Raw genomic sequence first — 18379 nt, 5'->3', positions numbered from 1 at the left:
ATTTTATATCCCCTGGTATTTCGAAATGTAATTTAATATGCAATATCTTGAGAGATTTATTTGTTGTCGTCAGCAGTGCTGGAAAATTTGATAAAGCCAAAATTGTGAATCTGATAACGATAATTTTGTAGATTATTGGGCATGCTAATCCTCAATAAATGTATTTTACAACAAAATATATTTCAATATTATTCCCAACTTAGTTGGCTTTGATCCAGGACCGTTGAGCATGTCAAGGTGTATTAACCCTGTCGTCTGCAAGAATGCAAAGTGTTCTAAAACAGTACGGAGTCTAACTAAACCGAGTTAATGTCGAAGTGTCAGACTCTAACTAAGATACCGCTCCAGTGATAATATTGTCAGGTCCTACATTGGATTTAGTGGAGTAGTATTTAGTTATAGTAGTCATGGCTTGACACAAACATTTTGATTCCATAGTGAATCTTGTTTATTTTATGTTCGTAACTAAATAAAAAGTCCGCGTATTAATTCACATTAGGAATTTATATATAGTATTTGCTTTTCGACTTTCCTGCTTAAAAGTGCTTTCGTGAGTGAAATTTCTTTTGATATTGTATGTATTAAAATTTAAAGTGAACAGTATGAGTGATATACACGAATTAGATATGAAATTATGTTGTATAAAACTGTCACTGGCAGCAAGAGTAATTGCGATGATTGGTTTGGTAAGTACATCTTATATTTTTAGGCTGATGCAAGTTTGAAATTGATCTAGGTCAAGGCCTGTTTTGGTATCAATTTACAATAACGTGACCATGGAAAGGTATGTTCATTTTTTCCCCTGAAAACTACAATTTTTCCTGAAAACAATAGTGAAGAAAAAAATTCGTCGGCAACGAAAATCAAAGGAGTTACGATTTTTTGAAAACTCTGTTTTTGACAGTATCTCTGGCAATTTTACTGAAATGATGCTGACAAGTACGTTAATTCTGTCAACGATGCCTGCCCGCTGCGCAGTGCTGCGCACTGCTTGCTCTTTTAGAAAAAAAAATTAACTCCAGCTTGCAAAAGTCGAATCCCAGATCACGTGATGCCCCTGATCCTTAACCCTCCAAGTGTTGTTCGACAAAATTTTGTCGGTTATTTTCCATTTTTAACGCAATAATGCCCGAAAGGCATCAATATAATACAATAATATACTTTCCCCCCAGTTTATATGCACCTGTGATAATAATACTTGGCTATAAATGCCCAACCCATGAAAAAAGGTCCATTTTTCATGGTCACGGTATTGTAAATAAATACCCCTGTTTTTATCAAATAGGCAGGCTTAAGTTTAAAATGCTCCAAATGTTATCAAAGTAACTGATTGTGATAAGTAAGCATAGGATTTTGGGACACAAATGATAATGACAAAAAAACAGCATAACTCATTACAATATGAACTGTCAATAGTAGGGCCTATCACAAGTATTTAGGCTGCAGTATAATAAGGGACCACCAACACAATCTAAGGGTGGAGTATGACAAGCGGACCCGGTTTCTTATATCAAAGAATGGGGTAGGGTACGATAAGTGGACCCGGTTTTTTTATACCGAAGAATGTAATCATCGATACCTAATATTCGCATCTCAAATCCTAGACTATCAATCGATATAAAAGTGTCTGTAGTCCGCAACAACAAACATATGTTTTTAATTAAAATGTGAATTTAATATTAACACTGATCAAACAAATTAGTATAACCAAAATTAGGAAAACTGAAGACAACCATATATTTTACTCCTCTCACAGTTACATTTGCTTCTTTTCCACAAATTTCACATAATGGGTTTTTTGGTACGAGTCCTACATGTTGAAGCCACGAAAAACATGTCTTATCATCTTTCAAAGCAATGTTGTGTAGTTTTCTAAAATTGACTGCCATTCTTAATAATCAAATGTTAACTTACTTATGTAAAATTGAAATAATACCTTACGTGTATTACTTGAAAGTGTTTACAGCTGTAGATATAGATTATTTTTAAGTTAATTGTTCAAACTAATTAATTAGTATCGATTGATTATATCGATGGTTATGATTAAGTATTATCGTTTGCCAATTTTGATATAAAAAACCGGGTTCGCTCATCGTACCCTACCCTAATCAAATCATGATTATTGATTATAAATATTGATACTGTTAAATACATTTCACCTAGGCCCTATAGATATTCATAATTAATAATTGCCAGCTGTTTTTATTTAGTTTACGTACTAAGTTAAGTGGGCTAGTGACATCGGCAAGAACAATAGCAATAAACATGCATTTATTATTTTAACATTTATTTTTAAACATTGAACATCGTTTCAAATTGTTACAAGATAAAATTGTTACCTTGCTCTTTTAAATCCGTGGTATTAAGTTAATAGTGAGGAGATGAAAACTAAAATTGTAAATTGTAGTAAATTTTATTGTTCTCAAACATTAGTTAAGGTAGTAAGTACTAATACTGCTCAAACATAGTTTAAATCAAGTTTAGTTATTTTAAGTAATCTAAAAACAAATTCATTTACTATACATCTAAGTATAGCTTCACTATAATGCAACTTTAAAAGCCTAAAACGTAATTCAGTTCGACTTCATCACTCAAAATTAATCTTGCTTTGAAATGAAATCATGTGTTTGGTTATTGACTAATGGCGGGAAGAACAATAACTTTCTTTGTTTTACAAGAAGTCAGACACTTTTTTCTTTGAAAGTAGTAAAAGATAAGTAAATGTTATTATTTGTTTGTAACATTTCATAAATATAGATAGTTCTTTTATTTATTGTTAATGCATTTTTATTAAGATCTAAAACCAGCAGAACTATATTTATATTTGACGTACTAAATCAAATCTAATAATTTATTTGGCAGTTAAGTATTAAATATACAATAGGCTACACTTTAATCTAAGTTTTACAGGTCCATGCAGAACCGGATAAACCAGATTTTAAAACAAACAAGTCCATGCTAAAGCCACACCTGAAATAAAACAAAATCAAACCATACAGGTGTTACCTAGTGCAGGTTTAGAAATTAGTGTTTTGAGGTAAAATAATCATCAATAACATAGGGTGAATAACAAACCAAGACTTTACTACACTTGAAAATTTGTTTCTTGGCGAAGATCTCACCTCAACAGGTAAAAAACTGAAAAGCTTAAAACCCAAAACAGGAAAACAATTCAAAATGTCAGAGCTTGTCCTAGTTAAATGGGCATGCATATCATCATTGCTTACATAGAAGTCAATATTATTATTACCTATTATGTAATTTTGTCCAACATTTTGTTTTTTAGTATTTTTAAATGGTCATGATTGAAACACAATATTATTGATTCGATAATTATGATTCAATCGTGTTGGTGGCTGCTTATTATACTGCAGCCCAAATTTAAATGCAAAACTATTGAAGAGTACAAAACAATAATAATAATATCCAGAACTGAACATAATATCCATTTAACTTCAACAAACTAGGGCACTGGAGTAATCAATAATAATGTAAAACCACCCTTACAAATTTCCTAATGATATAAACTTGGATCAGCACCATGAATTTTAAAGCATAGAATTATTAATCCTTTGGGTGCTAATGGCTGGATATTCGAAAATATGAAGAAATGCTGAAAAATATTAATGTCGTGTTATACGGACGTGCCTGTAGCGGTTGAAAAATACTAATATATAATAGCAGACTAAGTCGGTGACTCCTAGTGAAATATGGGTTTCCACCGAGGCTGCAGTATAATAAGCAGCCACACTGACAATTGAATCATCGATATTCATGAGTAATGAATCCTAGTTATAACTACTGAAATAAAATTAGGTTATGAGTATTTCAAATCAGAGTATAGTTCGCCTGTTTTTATATCTTAAGATTTACCAAAAATAACAGCCTATAAAGAGTCTGCTTTTCTTCAGTAATTCCTGGGTAAAAGGTACCGGCCTTATATCTCGGACACAAAGAAAAGTATTGGTCTGGTACCCAATGGGTTAAAACTACTAGCAGGTAATGTATCAAAACTCTAGAAAGTCTGATCATGACTGCCTTTGGTCATCAGTGCGGGCTGCAGCAGCACCTTCAGTAACATATAAAAACTCCAAAGGTTCTGATCACAATGATTATGGCAATGAAAATTATAATTTCTGAAGAATATGCAAAGGATTGTTCTTCCCATATTTAGATGAAAAAGTCACTTTTAATTAATTTCCACATTAACATTTATCGTACTAATGGCAGTTTACATCATCAGGAATATTTCTAAATGTTGTATTAGATCATAAATGGTGTTACCCCAAAATCCAATAAATAGTCTAACCTGATAAGTTATACTTATGTCAAGGGTTGAGACTTTCAAGAATTGGTTGATACTAGCAATTAGAAAATATGGTAAAAGATTCAAGGATTATAGCTGATAGTATTCATGATTAAAGGTGTTTCTTGTACACCTTGAATAAAATGTAAATATACACATTCATTAGATCTCCTAGAATTTTTATTAATTTCCTAGTAGGCAATATCTTGAGGAATGTTTTTTGGTTTATTCATATTGATAAGCATCGTGATCAGAGTTTCTGGAATATTCAACTCATGTAATGGACAAATATACCAGAAGGTCTTATCACGAATGTCTTCAGCCAGCTGGATGGTTTGCGTCAGAATCTTACAGTGCTTTCTCTGCACCGCTGGTAACGAAATAAAAATGTCACAAAATTGTATCTATTAGGTAACAGATGAATATTCCAGCAGGTATGATCATGAATTCGTCCAGTTTGTAGTGTGTGGCTTGTTTAAAGTGTTTACTTTACCATCTAACCATTAACTCCAAAATAAAAGTAGACCGCCTGACCATATTAACCATGTCCATGACATTGTCGATAAGTTTACAATTTATTTGCGGGTGCTCGAATGTTTATTTACATTGACTGACTTTGCAGGAACTATGTAAACAAAATGTTCAAATTTCAAATGAATACTTGTTCCTTTCTGAATAACAAATCTCAGTAGGCTATGAAAAAATGTATAGGTAACAGTGTAATGTATACATTTACCTAATATTCAATTTTATTTGAGAAACTTAAACAAAAGTGTAGGAGAAATAACATAACATAACTTAGTGAAGCTGATTTAGTATATATGGTAGAAAAATTTCAGTCATTACAAGGAGACATTTGATCAGATGTGGCTCTAAGTCAGTGAAACCTCACTGCCATGTCACTGCACAAAGTAGGCCTACCTTGTAAGGGATGGCACCAAATCAAAAGAAATATCTAAAATACGCTATGAAATTAATTTCCAGTTACTATTAATAACAGTATTCCTTTATATATATATATATATATATATATATATATATATATATATAAATTGTGTACTTTATTCACTGTAACCTAATATTAAAAAAAACTTTTAAATCCATCCATTGCTCTGAATTGTATCCCTAAATAATAAAATAAGGATACCATACTAATTTGTTTTTTCAAACAATTTTGCAATAACAATTATGTTATTGGGTCAGTTTTCTTTAATCTTCTCTCAAGATAATAATTTTTCTCACCCCTATAATGACTTAAATAATGTTCTCTTTCTATGGCAATGAACTGTTATTACAAAATAATAATTACAAATAACTTATAAGAAATCAAAAGATAAAATATTTCCGTTGTAATTAAAAAACTATATAACAGAGTAGTAAGCATGGTCAAAGAGGATGTGACACAGGGATAAACTGAACTGTTTTAAGGTCTGAATAGTTTTCAGTTCCTTGGGAAGTCCATAATACAACCTCCTATAAGCTGCATTTAATGAGTCCTTGTTCATAGGGGAATAGTGAAGAATTTCATAATTGAGTTAGTACTGAACTGGTGCTATAGTTTTAAATAACATGTTTCTTTATATGCCTTGTATTGTATAACCAAAGAATTTTAAGAATCTTCATTTATGAGATGGTAAAAGTTTTGCATCCAATAAAATTACAAAAAGATTCTGTGCCCCAGCTGAAATATAACTTTGACTATTTGTTTTTTGATCTTAAAAACTTTATCCGATTCATCCCATATCTCAAGTAAATGAATATTCACTGAATAATAATTATAGTAGAATTTCGAATAGAACATTCCTTCATGAAGTGTTTACAAAATTACACTGAAGAGACTAGGTTTGTTTTTTATGTATGGGGAAGTGGAACACTGTGCCATTTATATGACTATGAGTAATATAGATACAAGATTAGAAAATGCTTATTGGTTGCATCTGCTTAGTGTCACATAATTTATTGTATACATAAACTATTTGTGTGTTGTTTTTGTTTTCACTACGCAGTACTAAAACCACCAATTCATATATTAACCTCTATATTGTTGCTTGCATATGTTCTTTCATAAATTAAACTGTCAAAAACAAATATTTATAATTTTTTAATGTTGGTGGACAATTCAAACAAAGCATGTTAATGTTTAGTTGGTCCCGACCACCATTTTGATACAGTATTTCATATTTCAACTTTGATACAGTTAAAAATGAAAGTCTTCAACAAGTGTTGTATAGATGCTCATTACTTACTGGATTTAATATTCTTCCTTAATTTGAAAATCAAACCATCCAATAATTACATGAGGCCTTTTGGTTTCAAGGAAAGCACATCAGACCCACATAACTGAATACATTTTCAAAAGGCCTCATGAAAATAAATCCTAATTATTGGGTTGCTCTTGTGTTAAACATCAACATCAAACTCTTGTGTTTGAACTATTGATTCTCAACTATAAGATAACATTATCTTTATTCTTAATAAATGTTTTATCAAAGAATAAATAAATGTTTTATCCAGTTTTTTTAAAGCAAATTAATAAATCTTAAAATTTCATTTAAACAGTTTTTTAATATAAGGTACAATAAAAGTATTACTGATCCAGTAAAACATACATTCGTAATACTTTCATGATAACAAATGTGGGGGTAGTATAAATTGCTATTTTATTGATGCAAAATCATTTAGTAGTAACCAGAAAACTCAATAAGTTTAATATCAGAAGATATATAACAATAACTAATTATTGTTAGTTTTTTTCTGTTGGAGGCAAAATTATTTCCTTTTAGAATAAAAAAATTCATGACTCACTTCAATGCAGAAAATATTAATATATAACATTCAAATATAAGTTTATTTACATGATATTACCACAATTTTGTACATATATAAAATAATAAAATTTAAATAACATAGAACGAAGTCTGTGTATGCTGTTCAACTCAAGTCTAGATTTTCACAAAAAGATAAAAATAATTAAAATAAAATATGTATATATATGTTTAATTACGTAAAGTATTAAATTTTGAATTAAAATTAAAATTTTTTAAATATGAGTGGAAGACGTTAAGTATATCAGTATTTTTTGTAGCGGTTAAGTGAGGGTTGAGGAGGAACTCGGCACTGTCCGGGCAGGTCCCTTATCACAAAGGGCAAGTATCTGTACAAGTCTATATTGGAGACATATTAAGGATTAGTGAGGTTAAGAGACTGTTAACTGACCGGGACTTCCAACACCCACAGTCACAGCATTCCTGGTAGGGTAACTGTAAGCGATGAGGGTGAGGACGACATTATTATGAGAGTAATCGTAGACCAGTATAGTCCTAATAAATAATTGCCTAATTTAAAAAATGTCAGTCTCCCTAATAAAAAATAGAGATTAATGCCGTTGTTAATTAAGTGCTCCCTTGATTATTGATTTAACAAGTATACTTTATAAGTGAAACCAAAAAGTCTCAAATCAGTTTTTATAAAATTTGGAAATCACCCAAAATATGAGATGGTCTGCCAGAACAATAAAAATAATTGTCAGTTCTATGGTTAAAGCTGTCTCCAATTAATTGCACTGAACACAAAAGTCATTTGTTTAGGCAATAACTTTATCATCGGCAAAAAGGATTGATTGTATTGGAGAAGTAGTGTGGTAGATCATTAAGATAGTGTAGGAAGAGGAGAATTTGACATAACGATGTTCTTTGTGGAACCTTGACTCACCAGGATCTTGATTTGATTCAATTCAACCAATTGTTTTCTAGCACTGCATTGATTTAACCTCTACCGTTTACCTCATTGATCATCAGGTCTCTAAGAAATGGTCAATGCTATTTTTTTAGACCTGTTACTTACATTTTAGTATTCTTTTTGTGAGATATGTCAAATAAATATTATTGAATTGGATTTTACAATAAGTGTTTTACTGTTTCTGTCACTATTAAATTATATACTTATCCATTCATGAGGCTTAGAATTCTTTTCTAGTTGTTAATTTACCTTGAGAACAGTACTCTGCAGGTCTGTTGTAATTCTGTGCTGTCCCCAAAACTTTTATTTTTCCATACAACTCTCATCTTTTTACCTTCCTGATGCAACGTCTTTATTAATAAAGATTTTGCAAGTATTTTATATAATATTTTGTTCCACTTTTGAGTATGTTGTGTCTCAATTGATATAAATAAAAATACCATTTTTACCACTAAAATTCTGGTAAAATGCTTTGTACATGGTGTCTTAAAATTCAACCATGATTAACATATCATTTATTAGGTTTCGTTTTGTCTGATCAAAGTCTATGGTTGTTGATATTTTTTTATTCTTGTAATGACTTGTTTTACGATTTTGTGTCCTAAGTTCTCAAAATAATTACTGAGTGAATGTTTTATCTGCCTTATAATAACTTTAAATGTAATATAAACTGTGGGGGTTTTATAAAAAATTCAAACTAATTGGCCACCAAATTTGATAAAAAAACACGAGACTTCTAGTTTGCACCATTCTTCTTCTTTTTATAATAACTTTAAAATGAGTTTTCACTTATTAGGAGTTCCTATTTAAACATTTTAAAAATCATATACAAAATATCCCATTGGGGGGGGGGGGGTCAAAAGTTTTCTTACATTGAAAACCTTCATAGAGCAAGGTCAAAGGTTGGCCTGGTTGTACTTTTTACTATAATACAAGCATATTCAAAAATATAATACTAAAATAACTTTCTGGATCATCAATATAAATTATTGTATTTTAAAAAAGGCATGAAATGTTTTTGTTCATGTAGAAGTAATTTATTTGAAACAAACCAACCTCTTCAGGCTAAGAAATCTACAAACCAATAGTTGAGAAACTAGAAAGTTATGATACTGTAATAATAGACTATTAGTAAATACGTGTTAGAATTTATGGAGACTGGTGAAGGTGTACACTTTTTGAATAAATTATTTTTCTTAGTCATATAAATACCCAATTTTTTAAACTAATGAGCCATACGAGCTTTTCAGCCTGTCAAGCATCAAAACAGGTATGGTGAAATCTAGATTGAGTATTTCTTGTTCAGTTTTGAGTACTCTAGCAACATATGAAAAGGCCAGTAGACACACCTTTGGGTAGGCACAGCCATCTCAACTATTCTAGAGTCACCTTAACTTAACTAACACAAAGTTGTCATAAAGATACAAAATTAGTAGAGAATGCAGTATTTAAAATACGTACTGCTGAGGCTTCAAAGGAACCTTAGTTATCTGGTCAGAATAGAAGAATGTATCCCTGCCTATATTGTTCAGTCTCAATTTCAACTTGTATTATCAATGTTGAAGTCTATCCCGACACAGATGTGACAAATGAACACACCTCAACCCAAAGATGAACATGGAAATCTTGTTTTTCTTCACTTTTTCAATCGAGTCAATAATAACAAAAATGTAGCTTGTAGCTGGATCAAAGGCAAATTAAAAAAAACATAAACCATCACTGCCTGCTTCTCCTGACCTAGTATTGTATGATGACTCCATTATGAGAATTGTATGATGACCCCATTATGATTACACACATAAGGGAGGATCAGCAACAAAAGCCATAGAATTTACCTGCAGGTTCTCAGTCTCAAAGCTTCTTGTGGGACGTTCCTTAATTAAAACAATATTTAAATAAAGCAGAATAGATTTGATTAAAAAATCAAGTTTAATTATTCTTATAATGTCATATATCCTCATTATATTTAATAACATACATGAAAATAACCACTATGTAACCATTACAAAATGATCTACACAGTATATCTGTGATTTGTTGTTTGCCATTTTTTAACACATGAATCCACTTAATATGCCTAATATATGCCTCGGACTTTGGAAACCTGGGTCACTTCTTTCTCTGCCTGAACATTAGCTATAGTAATGTGATGATTATTTCAGATGTCTTTGCTCGATTTACAGCTTTGCATTGTGAGGCTTATGTATTCATATTGTGCTACCGATAAGATAATACGTAGGATTGAGATGTTTTCAATACAACCAACATTTAATCAAATCTATGACATTTGCTTTGTGAAAGCGCTGAGCCAAAATCGTATGGCATTGTTGGACAAACTACCACCATTAAGTCAAATATCTTAAATATCAGCCAGCTTAATATTATCCTATTTTAGCAATAAAAGATCCTACAACAGAAATATTTCTGCTATGAAGCAGAAATATGAATTTTAAAGCAGATACTTCAATACCAAAAATTACTTATTTTTTAGTAAAAAACTACACTAATATTCCAGTGATGACACAAAGAACATATAGCCATATGAAAATATGTATTAAAAAGATTTACTTTTTATTTTATAAAACCTATATCAAAGAGCGGGGATTTTGCGCGTTACTCGAGCGCGTCACAAAATCATATGTAATAGGATGTAAACTCAATGTGGAGAAACTTTCAGCTAATTTTAGAGTACTATTGATTTTTTTTTAATTGATTTAATTTTAACGTATTGAAAGAGACATTAATTTACTTGAATAGTCATCTGATATAAATACAAATAATAGTAAAATACAATAGTTACGGTATTTATTTGATAGAATGGAATGAAGAAAACTACATTTCTTTTTAAATATTTATAGAAATACTCGTATCTCTGTGAATTAACTTATCGTATAACTAGTGTAATATTTCAATTAATTCATTTCTTAGTTATTTGTAATTTTATCCCAACAAAAAAGATATGTAGCTCTTTGTCTTTATGGAGTGGCTTTTGTTAAAAACAAGATTTCCCATAACTTCTTTTAAATTTTAAATGTCTTATTAAATGTTGTGATCATAATCGTGTACATTGTACACCACAAAATTGTAGTAAATTCGTGTACATTGTACATCACAAAATTGTAGTAAATAAGTAATGCAAATCTGTCAGTATTCTAAGCTGTCATTTGACTTTTTACCATATTAGTTTTGATATATTTTGTACAATAAACCAACCTGAATAATCCAATAACATTTGAATTTTGCATTCTCCAACTTAAATGTTATAGTCCAATTTTACGTCCGTGAAAGTTGGATATTTTCTCTGGATATTATTTTCATTTCCTATTACTATTTAATTGACATTAATGTCTTTGCCCTGTTAAATTATTTTATTTTTACTTAAGTAAGTGAAATTTGTGTGTTTTGTCTGTATTTAACACTTAAGTATATTATTTCCAAACAAAAACTTACATATCGGTAAATGTAATAGACAAAATGAAAAAAATGTATGAGTTTTATAAATTATTTCTAAAATCCTCGATTTTTACTATTTTATTAAATTGTTATTTCATTTGTGACCGTAATTGTTTTTCCCAATTCACCGAGTTGTCACATCGCTAAAGCTCGTCTTACATTGTCCGTGGGGACGGTTGACTTCACGATATAACGATTGGGTGGACTAAGACCATCTTAGCACCGCCGGCGCTCCGTGGAGGAGGTCGATGTTGTCGTGGGTCTGCGGCAGATATTTCTGTACAAGGTCGAGGATAGCGTGCCAGCTGAGCTCATCTACATTAAGTTGATTACAGTGTTGTGAGATATTGGTTCAGTGTTGCACGCTATAACGCAAGCCAACATTACTTTCTTGATTCGGATCGCCACACAGCACGTTATGAGTTACATAATTTACATCGACTATTGTTGGATTATGGGTGAAAATAAACTTCAAACTATTTAGGATGCAGTAGTAGTTATTTTATCGATTTTTCTCTTAATTTTAACTCAGTTTTACCCATCGTCTAATGCTAACAAACTGAAGTAGAAAATCAAAAGTTTGTACATACCGATCTCAAAACACATTAATATCTTATAAACATCACATTAGTGAATGGAAATTGTAAATTTGTGTTATGATATCAAATTGATAACTAAACCTATTTTCAAGGCTGGAAACTATAAAGAAACGTGCGATAGAATGCAGACGATATGAACTTGACGTTGATATTACAGAATTCTCCTTAAATAAATTGAGTTAATGTCCAGTGACGTTACGTATTGATTACATTGCTATGGACTAATGCTTTTCTCATATTTCGACTACTAAAAATAGTATGTTTTAAAAGTACTTCTAATTCAATAAAATATGTTTTATAAGAAGAACAGATTTATTCTTTTTCTTAACCTTTAGTAGAAATTTTTACAGGAAACTCATAAAAATTATTAGATTAGGTGCCCGTAGTTGTTTTTTAACCTAAGGATCCAAGAAAGTGAAATTTGCTGTTGAGCTCATTTATTTTATCTTGTCGGCACACCGCATGTCTATGACACCGGTGGGGTTCAGTAAGGAAGTATGTTCAACCATAGCTAATAAAACTCGTTTACTGTACCTATTATTTGATTACGGTCTTTATTGTGTTCGTTATTAATAGTAGGCAAGCATAAAATTTGTAGTTAGTTTCTCGAATTGTTTTTAGAAATTGAATCTCTGTTGTGTTTGACAAACATTTATTTTTAATGCGGATTCTGTATAACACAATTTGTAATAACGATTATTCACAAATGCCGGAACTTATGAGAACCTTAATGCTTCGTTGTTTAGATGTAACTGATTGGATGACTAGCAAACACTATAAGTTAAATTTTATTTTAAAGAAAATGTTGTATTAAATATACTAAAACAACTATAGTCATTTATACATTACTGCGAAAGGACACCAGAAAATGCATTTAATTATACTCCTGTGCTTTTATGAAACTTCAGATTTTATATACGGTAACACAATCATAGTAACTCAGGTTTTGATATTATATCTCGTCAGAGTATTGCGTTTGCTCCAAGAGTTAGCAGTATGAACCATATGGCCTGCGCAAATTAGTTGAGGAGGAAAAAATATCAAATTAACCTTTTGAAATGTTGTAAGATGTTGCACATCCGCACTGTGAACTCTACATAGTTATTGTTTTAGGTGTAATTTTTCCTTGCTGTCTGGGGCAGACGTCAACGAACCTGTAATCTTGTATTTTTGTACTATGAGTAAAATAGTGTTGTTATAAAGACGTCTATTCGCAACATCTTTAGGTGGTAATAGTTGTCGTGTATTCATCACATCAAAGTTTATATCGATACGACATTGTTGTTCCTCAGGCAGGTTTCCAACAATCAGTACACAGCCACTGTTTCTCCGAGCGCCATTTACAAGGTATCATGTAAAAATAGAACAGTGATGGCAGAGAGGGGCGAGACGCCCCAAGAACATTTGTATTTGTGGCCTCCTACGTCATGGTTATTCTTGAAACAATGATAGGTTAGGGCGAGTCGAGACGAGAAAGACGTCAAGCTAAAGCCCGCCTCTCTAGTCTGACCTGCTGGAACTTTGCCAATTCAAATCGGCTGTTACCTATTCATCATACACAACATATGCACATTAGAATAGAAATGACTATAGCATATAATCATCGATTCATCTCCTTATCTATCAGTTGTGTCATCACAGTCGGCAAACAGCAGTCACTAGTCAATTAGATCTCAACTTAGAACTAGGATCAAAAAATATATATGGCCGAGTTTGAAAGTTAACCACAAACACACAATATACCTACAATAACGGGAGTTACATTAAAATTTACGTTGTTTATTTCTGAGTTTAGACAGATAAAGCAAATACTTTATAGTTGTTTATTTCTAGTTTTTATTTCCATAACAACGATAAAGGGTACCTACCGGTTACAGACACTTTTCAACCAAACTGAAAATTTGAAAACTCATAACGCGGAAACTTGTGATCCGATTAAGCGCAGTGTGTTATAGAAGATAGGTACAAGTGTACTATTTTTGTGTATAGTTTACAAATTTTATAATTATGTGAAAACATTTGTTATTAAATTCACGTCTAAACATTTATTCATGTGGGTGGTTCAAAAGATTCGAAATAGGTCTTATTATGGAACTATTAAAGTCACTATATTGGCATGTATATTATCAAAATATAAGTGTGATTTCCGTTCATTGCAATTGAGTTCAGTTTAAAATCGGCATTACTGCCAATAGTGCGGTATGAAGATAATCCGAGAATCTGATCTTTTCTTTTTACAATACCTGTACTGTTCAGTGTTCAGTGTTGTGACATCAAAGCCTATCACACCACTGTTGATTTCAACCTTGAATTAATATTGACTGGATTTAACTAAATATTTAGTGCCAAATTTCATTGCTTACTCTATGAATGAATGTAGCTTAAAGAACAGATGTCAAAATAATTAACATAAACAATCATAGTTGAAAAAGGTACAGATTTATAAATCGTGGAAGGTAGTAATCTAGATTACATTTGAACTTGTTGAAAGTCTACATTGATTGTTCACCAATTCAAGAACTCATCTGTAGTGTAAATGGTTTTCCAGTAGCCATGCAGTAAGATGTCAGGCCATATTGTCTGTGTCTTTGTCTCAGCTATTTCTGGCAGAAGTTAGGAACTTTGTCCTCATATCTTGGAGGGCTTCTCTTGAAAGAGGGTCAGATGATGCACTGGCATTGTGAAGTTTGACTGAAGCCTGCAGTGTATTATACCTGTGTCTATACCATCTCTGTAAATGTAGAATGCTAGCAAAAATGGCAACCCCTAAAATGTGTAGGCAATATTAGCTGCACTAATATTACTTTTAATAGTAGATGGATTTTATCCTTTTGATAAACAATTCTAATTAATTTATTGCATTAAACTGTTAATATGAGAGATCCATTTAAGTTTACTACCAATGGTTTTCCCAGATACTTTGTCTCTTTGGATGCTTCTGTGTCTGGGAGTCATCCTACTTGATCTATTTTCTTAACAAACAGTAGTTGTGTGTCTATATTTACAACAAGGCTATAACTGTGGCAGTGTTTTATTGTGATGTTTTATGCCACTAAGGAATGAACATCAAACTAGCATCACGGGTAGATTTTCACTGAGAATGAGCACAGTATCATTTGCACACCAAAGTTAAGTTAAGTTGATTAAGAAGACTTAGATATCATATATAATGAGGTTAAAGCTCTGATTGATAGTTAAATACAGAAGCAGAGATTACACAGCTACTCAATATGAGTCACGGCCATTACAGAGTGAGCCTAGGGGAACTCAGAATGAGTCACTGTCCAGTAGGAGGGTTAGTAATATTATTTTTACTATCTGATTTTGGATACTATTTGAAATTACTTCACCTGTTAGGAATTTTAATTTTAATTATTATGACTTTTTCTTGGCAGAAAAATCCTCCTTTTCTCTTTACTATGCCTATAGGAATGCTGGCTTAGTTGTGAAGTTTTATAGTCAAATATTTAATTGAACTTTTTATGTTCGTTTCTGATTTTTACATTGGTACAGTTATTTCATTGCTAGCGATTCAATTTTCTTTACTTTCCATTTACCACTCCTACTCAGTGGTTCTTACTCAATGTCCCTCAATTTAATATTTTTTTTTATTTTCCTTGTGTCTACCCTCAAATACATAAATTGTTCTAAAGTACAACTTGAGGAAAATATTATGTTTGTATTGTATAAACATTTTATGTTAAAATTAATTATAAAATTTTATTTTTTTCGTTAGGACAGTGTCATATAATAGTTAGAATATTTTTAATGTTTTGAACGACTGCAGTTTGTATCACAAAGAAGATAAGTTGCTGTTACCAAAGATCTATCTTCTTTAAAAGATAAAATGTGAAAGTTTGTTGGTCAACGTTTGTGTACCTGGAGCAGGCCCTTACTTAGACTAGTCTTTTTGGACACTTTTACCGGAGCCCGTGCTTGCAGGAGGCCAGCCCCGCCACACTTGTACAATGGCGGCTCTTGGCACATGACGGGGCCCAGCTGAATATCTTTTCCGAGGCTGTGTACGACACTGACCTGGAGGCAAGATATTTTGTTTTCTAGTTATTACTTCTTTCATTGATTTAGTTCATTTCAATCTCCTTGACACGTATCTCAAAATGCTGTAGGGAAAAATTTGACATCATAGAATAAACTACTTAAAATCATGGTGATAGGCAACTTTAATGCAGCAGGTTATGTTTATGATGAGAGCTCCATTCCCCTTTGTTTGTTTTTACTATAAGAATGGAATAAATATCTTTTAAGATTGATAGATGATTTGAATTGGTCTTAACTTTACTGATGTTCTTGTACGAGTATATTCCATGCTGATCTAAGGTCATATAGGCAGCATTGTTTTGAAAGCTAGGAAAACTTGTCTCTTGTGGATCATCCGATTTTTTAACAACAAAGATTTTTATTAATGCTTTACATATCTTTAGTCTGAAATCATTTTGTGTATGTTATGCCACTGTTAGCAGCCAAAGCTGTGTAGAGGAAATACTTTCACAAATGGCCTGGAAGTTTCCTCAGCTTGTTGTAGAGTAGGTGTAATAAAGGATCTTAAGCTGCTCTCCCAGCTTGTTGTATTTTGTGTATGTTATGCCACTGTTAGCAGCCAAAGCTGTGTAGAGGAAATACTTTCATGAATGGCCTGGAAGTTTCCTCAGCTTGTTGTAGAGTAGGTGTAATAAAGGATCTTAAGCTGCTCTCCCAGCTTGTTGTATTTTGTATATGTTATGCCACTGTTAGCAGCCAAAGCTGTGTAGAGGAAATACCTTTCATGAATGGCCTGGAAGTTTCCTCAGCTTGTTGTATTTTGTGTATGTTATGCCACTGTTAGCAGCCAAAGCTGTGTAGAGGAAATACTTTCATGAATGGCCTGGAAGTTTCCTCAGCTTGTTGTAGAGTAGGTGTAATAAAGGATCTTAAGCTGCTCTCCCAGCTTGTTGTATTTTGTATATGTTATGCCACTGTTAGCAGCCAAAGCTGTGTAGAGGAAATACCGTTCATGAATGGCCTGGAAGTTTCCTCAGCTTGTTGTAGAGTAGGTGTAATAAAGGATCTTAAGCTGCTCTCCCAGCTTGTTGTATTTTGACGCTTGTCAAAGTTTAGTTTCAGGCACAGAATAGAAAATTCAGAATGACTATAAAAATTGAAAGGAATAGCAAGCAAATAACAAGTGTGGCAAGCTTAATTGTCTAAGCCGCATATTTGCATTAGGTACTGTACTATGAACTTTTTTAATTTCAATTTTTTTTTTTCATTACATGGCCTACTACTGGGTTTTCCAGTCATTAACATATATGTTTATGAGTGTTAGTTTTGAGAATGGTATTTACATACATAGAATATACTTGTCTCATGTCATGTGTTCAAACAAAATTGTATGAAATTGGTTTCTAAATGGCACGGGCCAAGATAACATTGTTACTTTAAAATTGGCCTTTGATTATGGATTTAGTATTACTATTTATTTAACACATTGTAAATTACCATTAATTTTTTCTACCAAGTGGTACAATGTCTGATATTACAAGTGTTATTTCATACCACTACTGAGCTCTTCGGTGTTAAATATGTGTATTAAAAATGAAATTTTATTGTCAGATAGGTGAAAGTTGACTATAATGTTTTCAGATAACGTCAGTACTAATAATAACTCAGATATCGTCGGAGTTGGCTGAGCCTGAAGGCACTGGAGGTACTGTTGGTATTCTGCTAGGAGTGGATATCGACGAGTTCAAATACACCATGTCCGGAGAGGCTGATGAGCACCGCAAGCAGAAGGGTAAGATGGTAACATACATTGAAATTAATTTTTGTTCGTTTGTAGAAAAAGTATTGATCAAATTAATTTTCTTAAATATGTTGTTTAAAAATGATATACAAGTATAGCTTCACAACTACATACCACTTAAAAAGCTATGCAATAACTAATACAGATTAGTTTTTGAAAACTTATATTTCCTGCCTATCAATACTTGTCATTCCTATGATCAGTGTTAAACTTAATTTAAACACATTTTGTACATTACTTAGTTATATGACTTACTTTGATGCAGTAAAAACTGTCTTGAACCGCTCACACTATACATTGAGTGGCATTACATCAACAAATATATAGTGCATTTAAATTGTGTTTCTACCATAACATTAATGTAGATAAAATGTTCAAAAATGTTGAAGGGATTTGTTTTTTTTTAATATTGCAAACAGCTTTTGCTTTCTGCTCCAAAACAGTCTGGATTGTGATCCAGTAACTGATCAGAATAGTGGTGTA

General features: G+C 31.8%; 1 protein-coding gene across 1 annotated transcript in view; it reads left to right on the top strand.

Moving 5' to 3' along the window:
- The first annotated feature begins 261 nt into the window (after positions 1–261).
- LOC124360473 overlaps positions 262–18379 on the top strand; it is a 28782-nt gene continuing 10664 nt past the window's right edge. The window contains exons 1-2 of the mRNA XM_046814136.1: positions 262–686; positions 17737–17887. Coding sequence (XP_046670092.1) covers positions 603–686; positions 17737–17887 — 235 coding nt within the window. The 5' untranslated portion in view covers positions 262–602. The remainder of the gene's footprint in view (positions 687–17736; positions 17888–18379) is intronic.

The sequence above is a fragment of the Homalodisca vitripennis genome, chromosome 4 (genome assembly GCF_021130785.1).
Source record: "Homalodisca vitripennis isolate AUS2020 chromosome 4, UT_GWSS_2.1, whole genome shotgun sequence".
Taxonomy (NCBI): Eukaryota; Metazoa; Arthropoda; class Insecta; order Hemiptera; family Cicadellidae; genus Homalodisca; species Homalodisca vitripennis.
The sequence above is the reverse complement of the archived record's forward strand: the minus strand, read 5'-3'. Positions and strand labels throughout refer to the sequence as shown.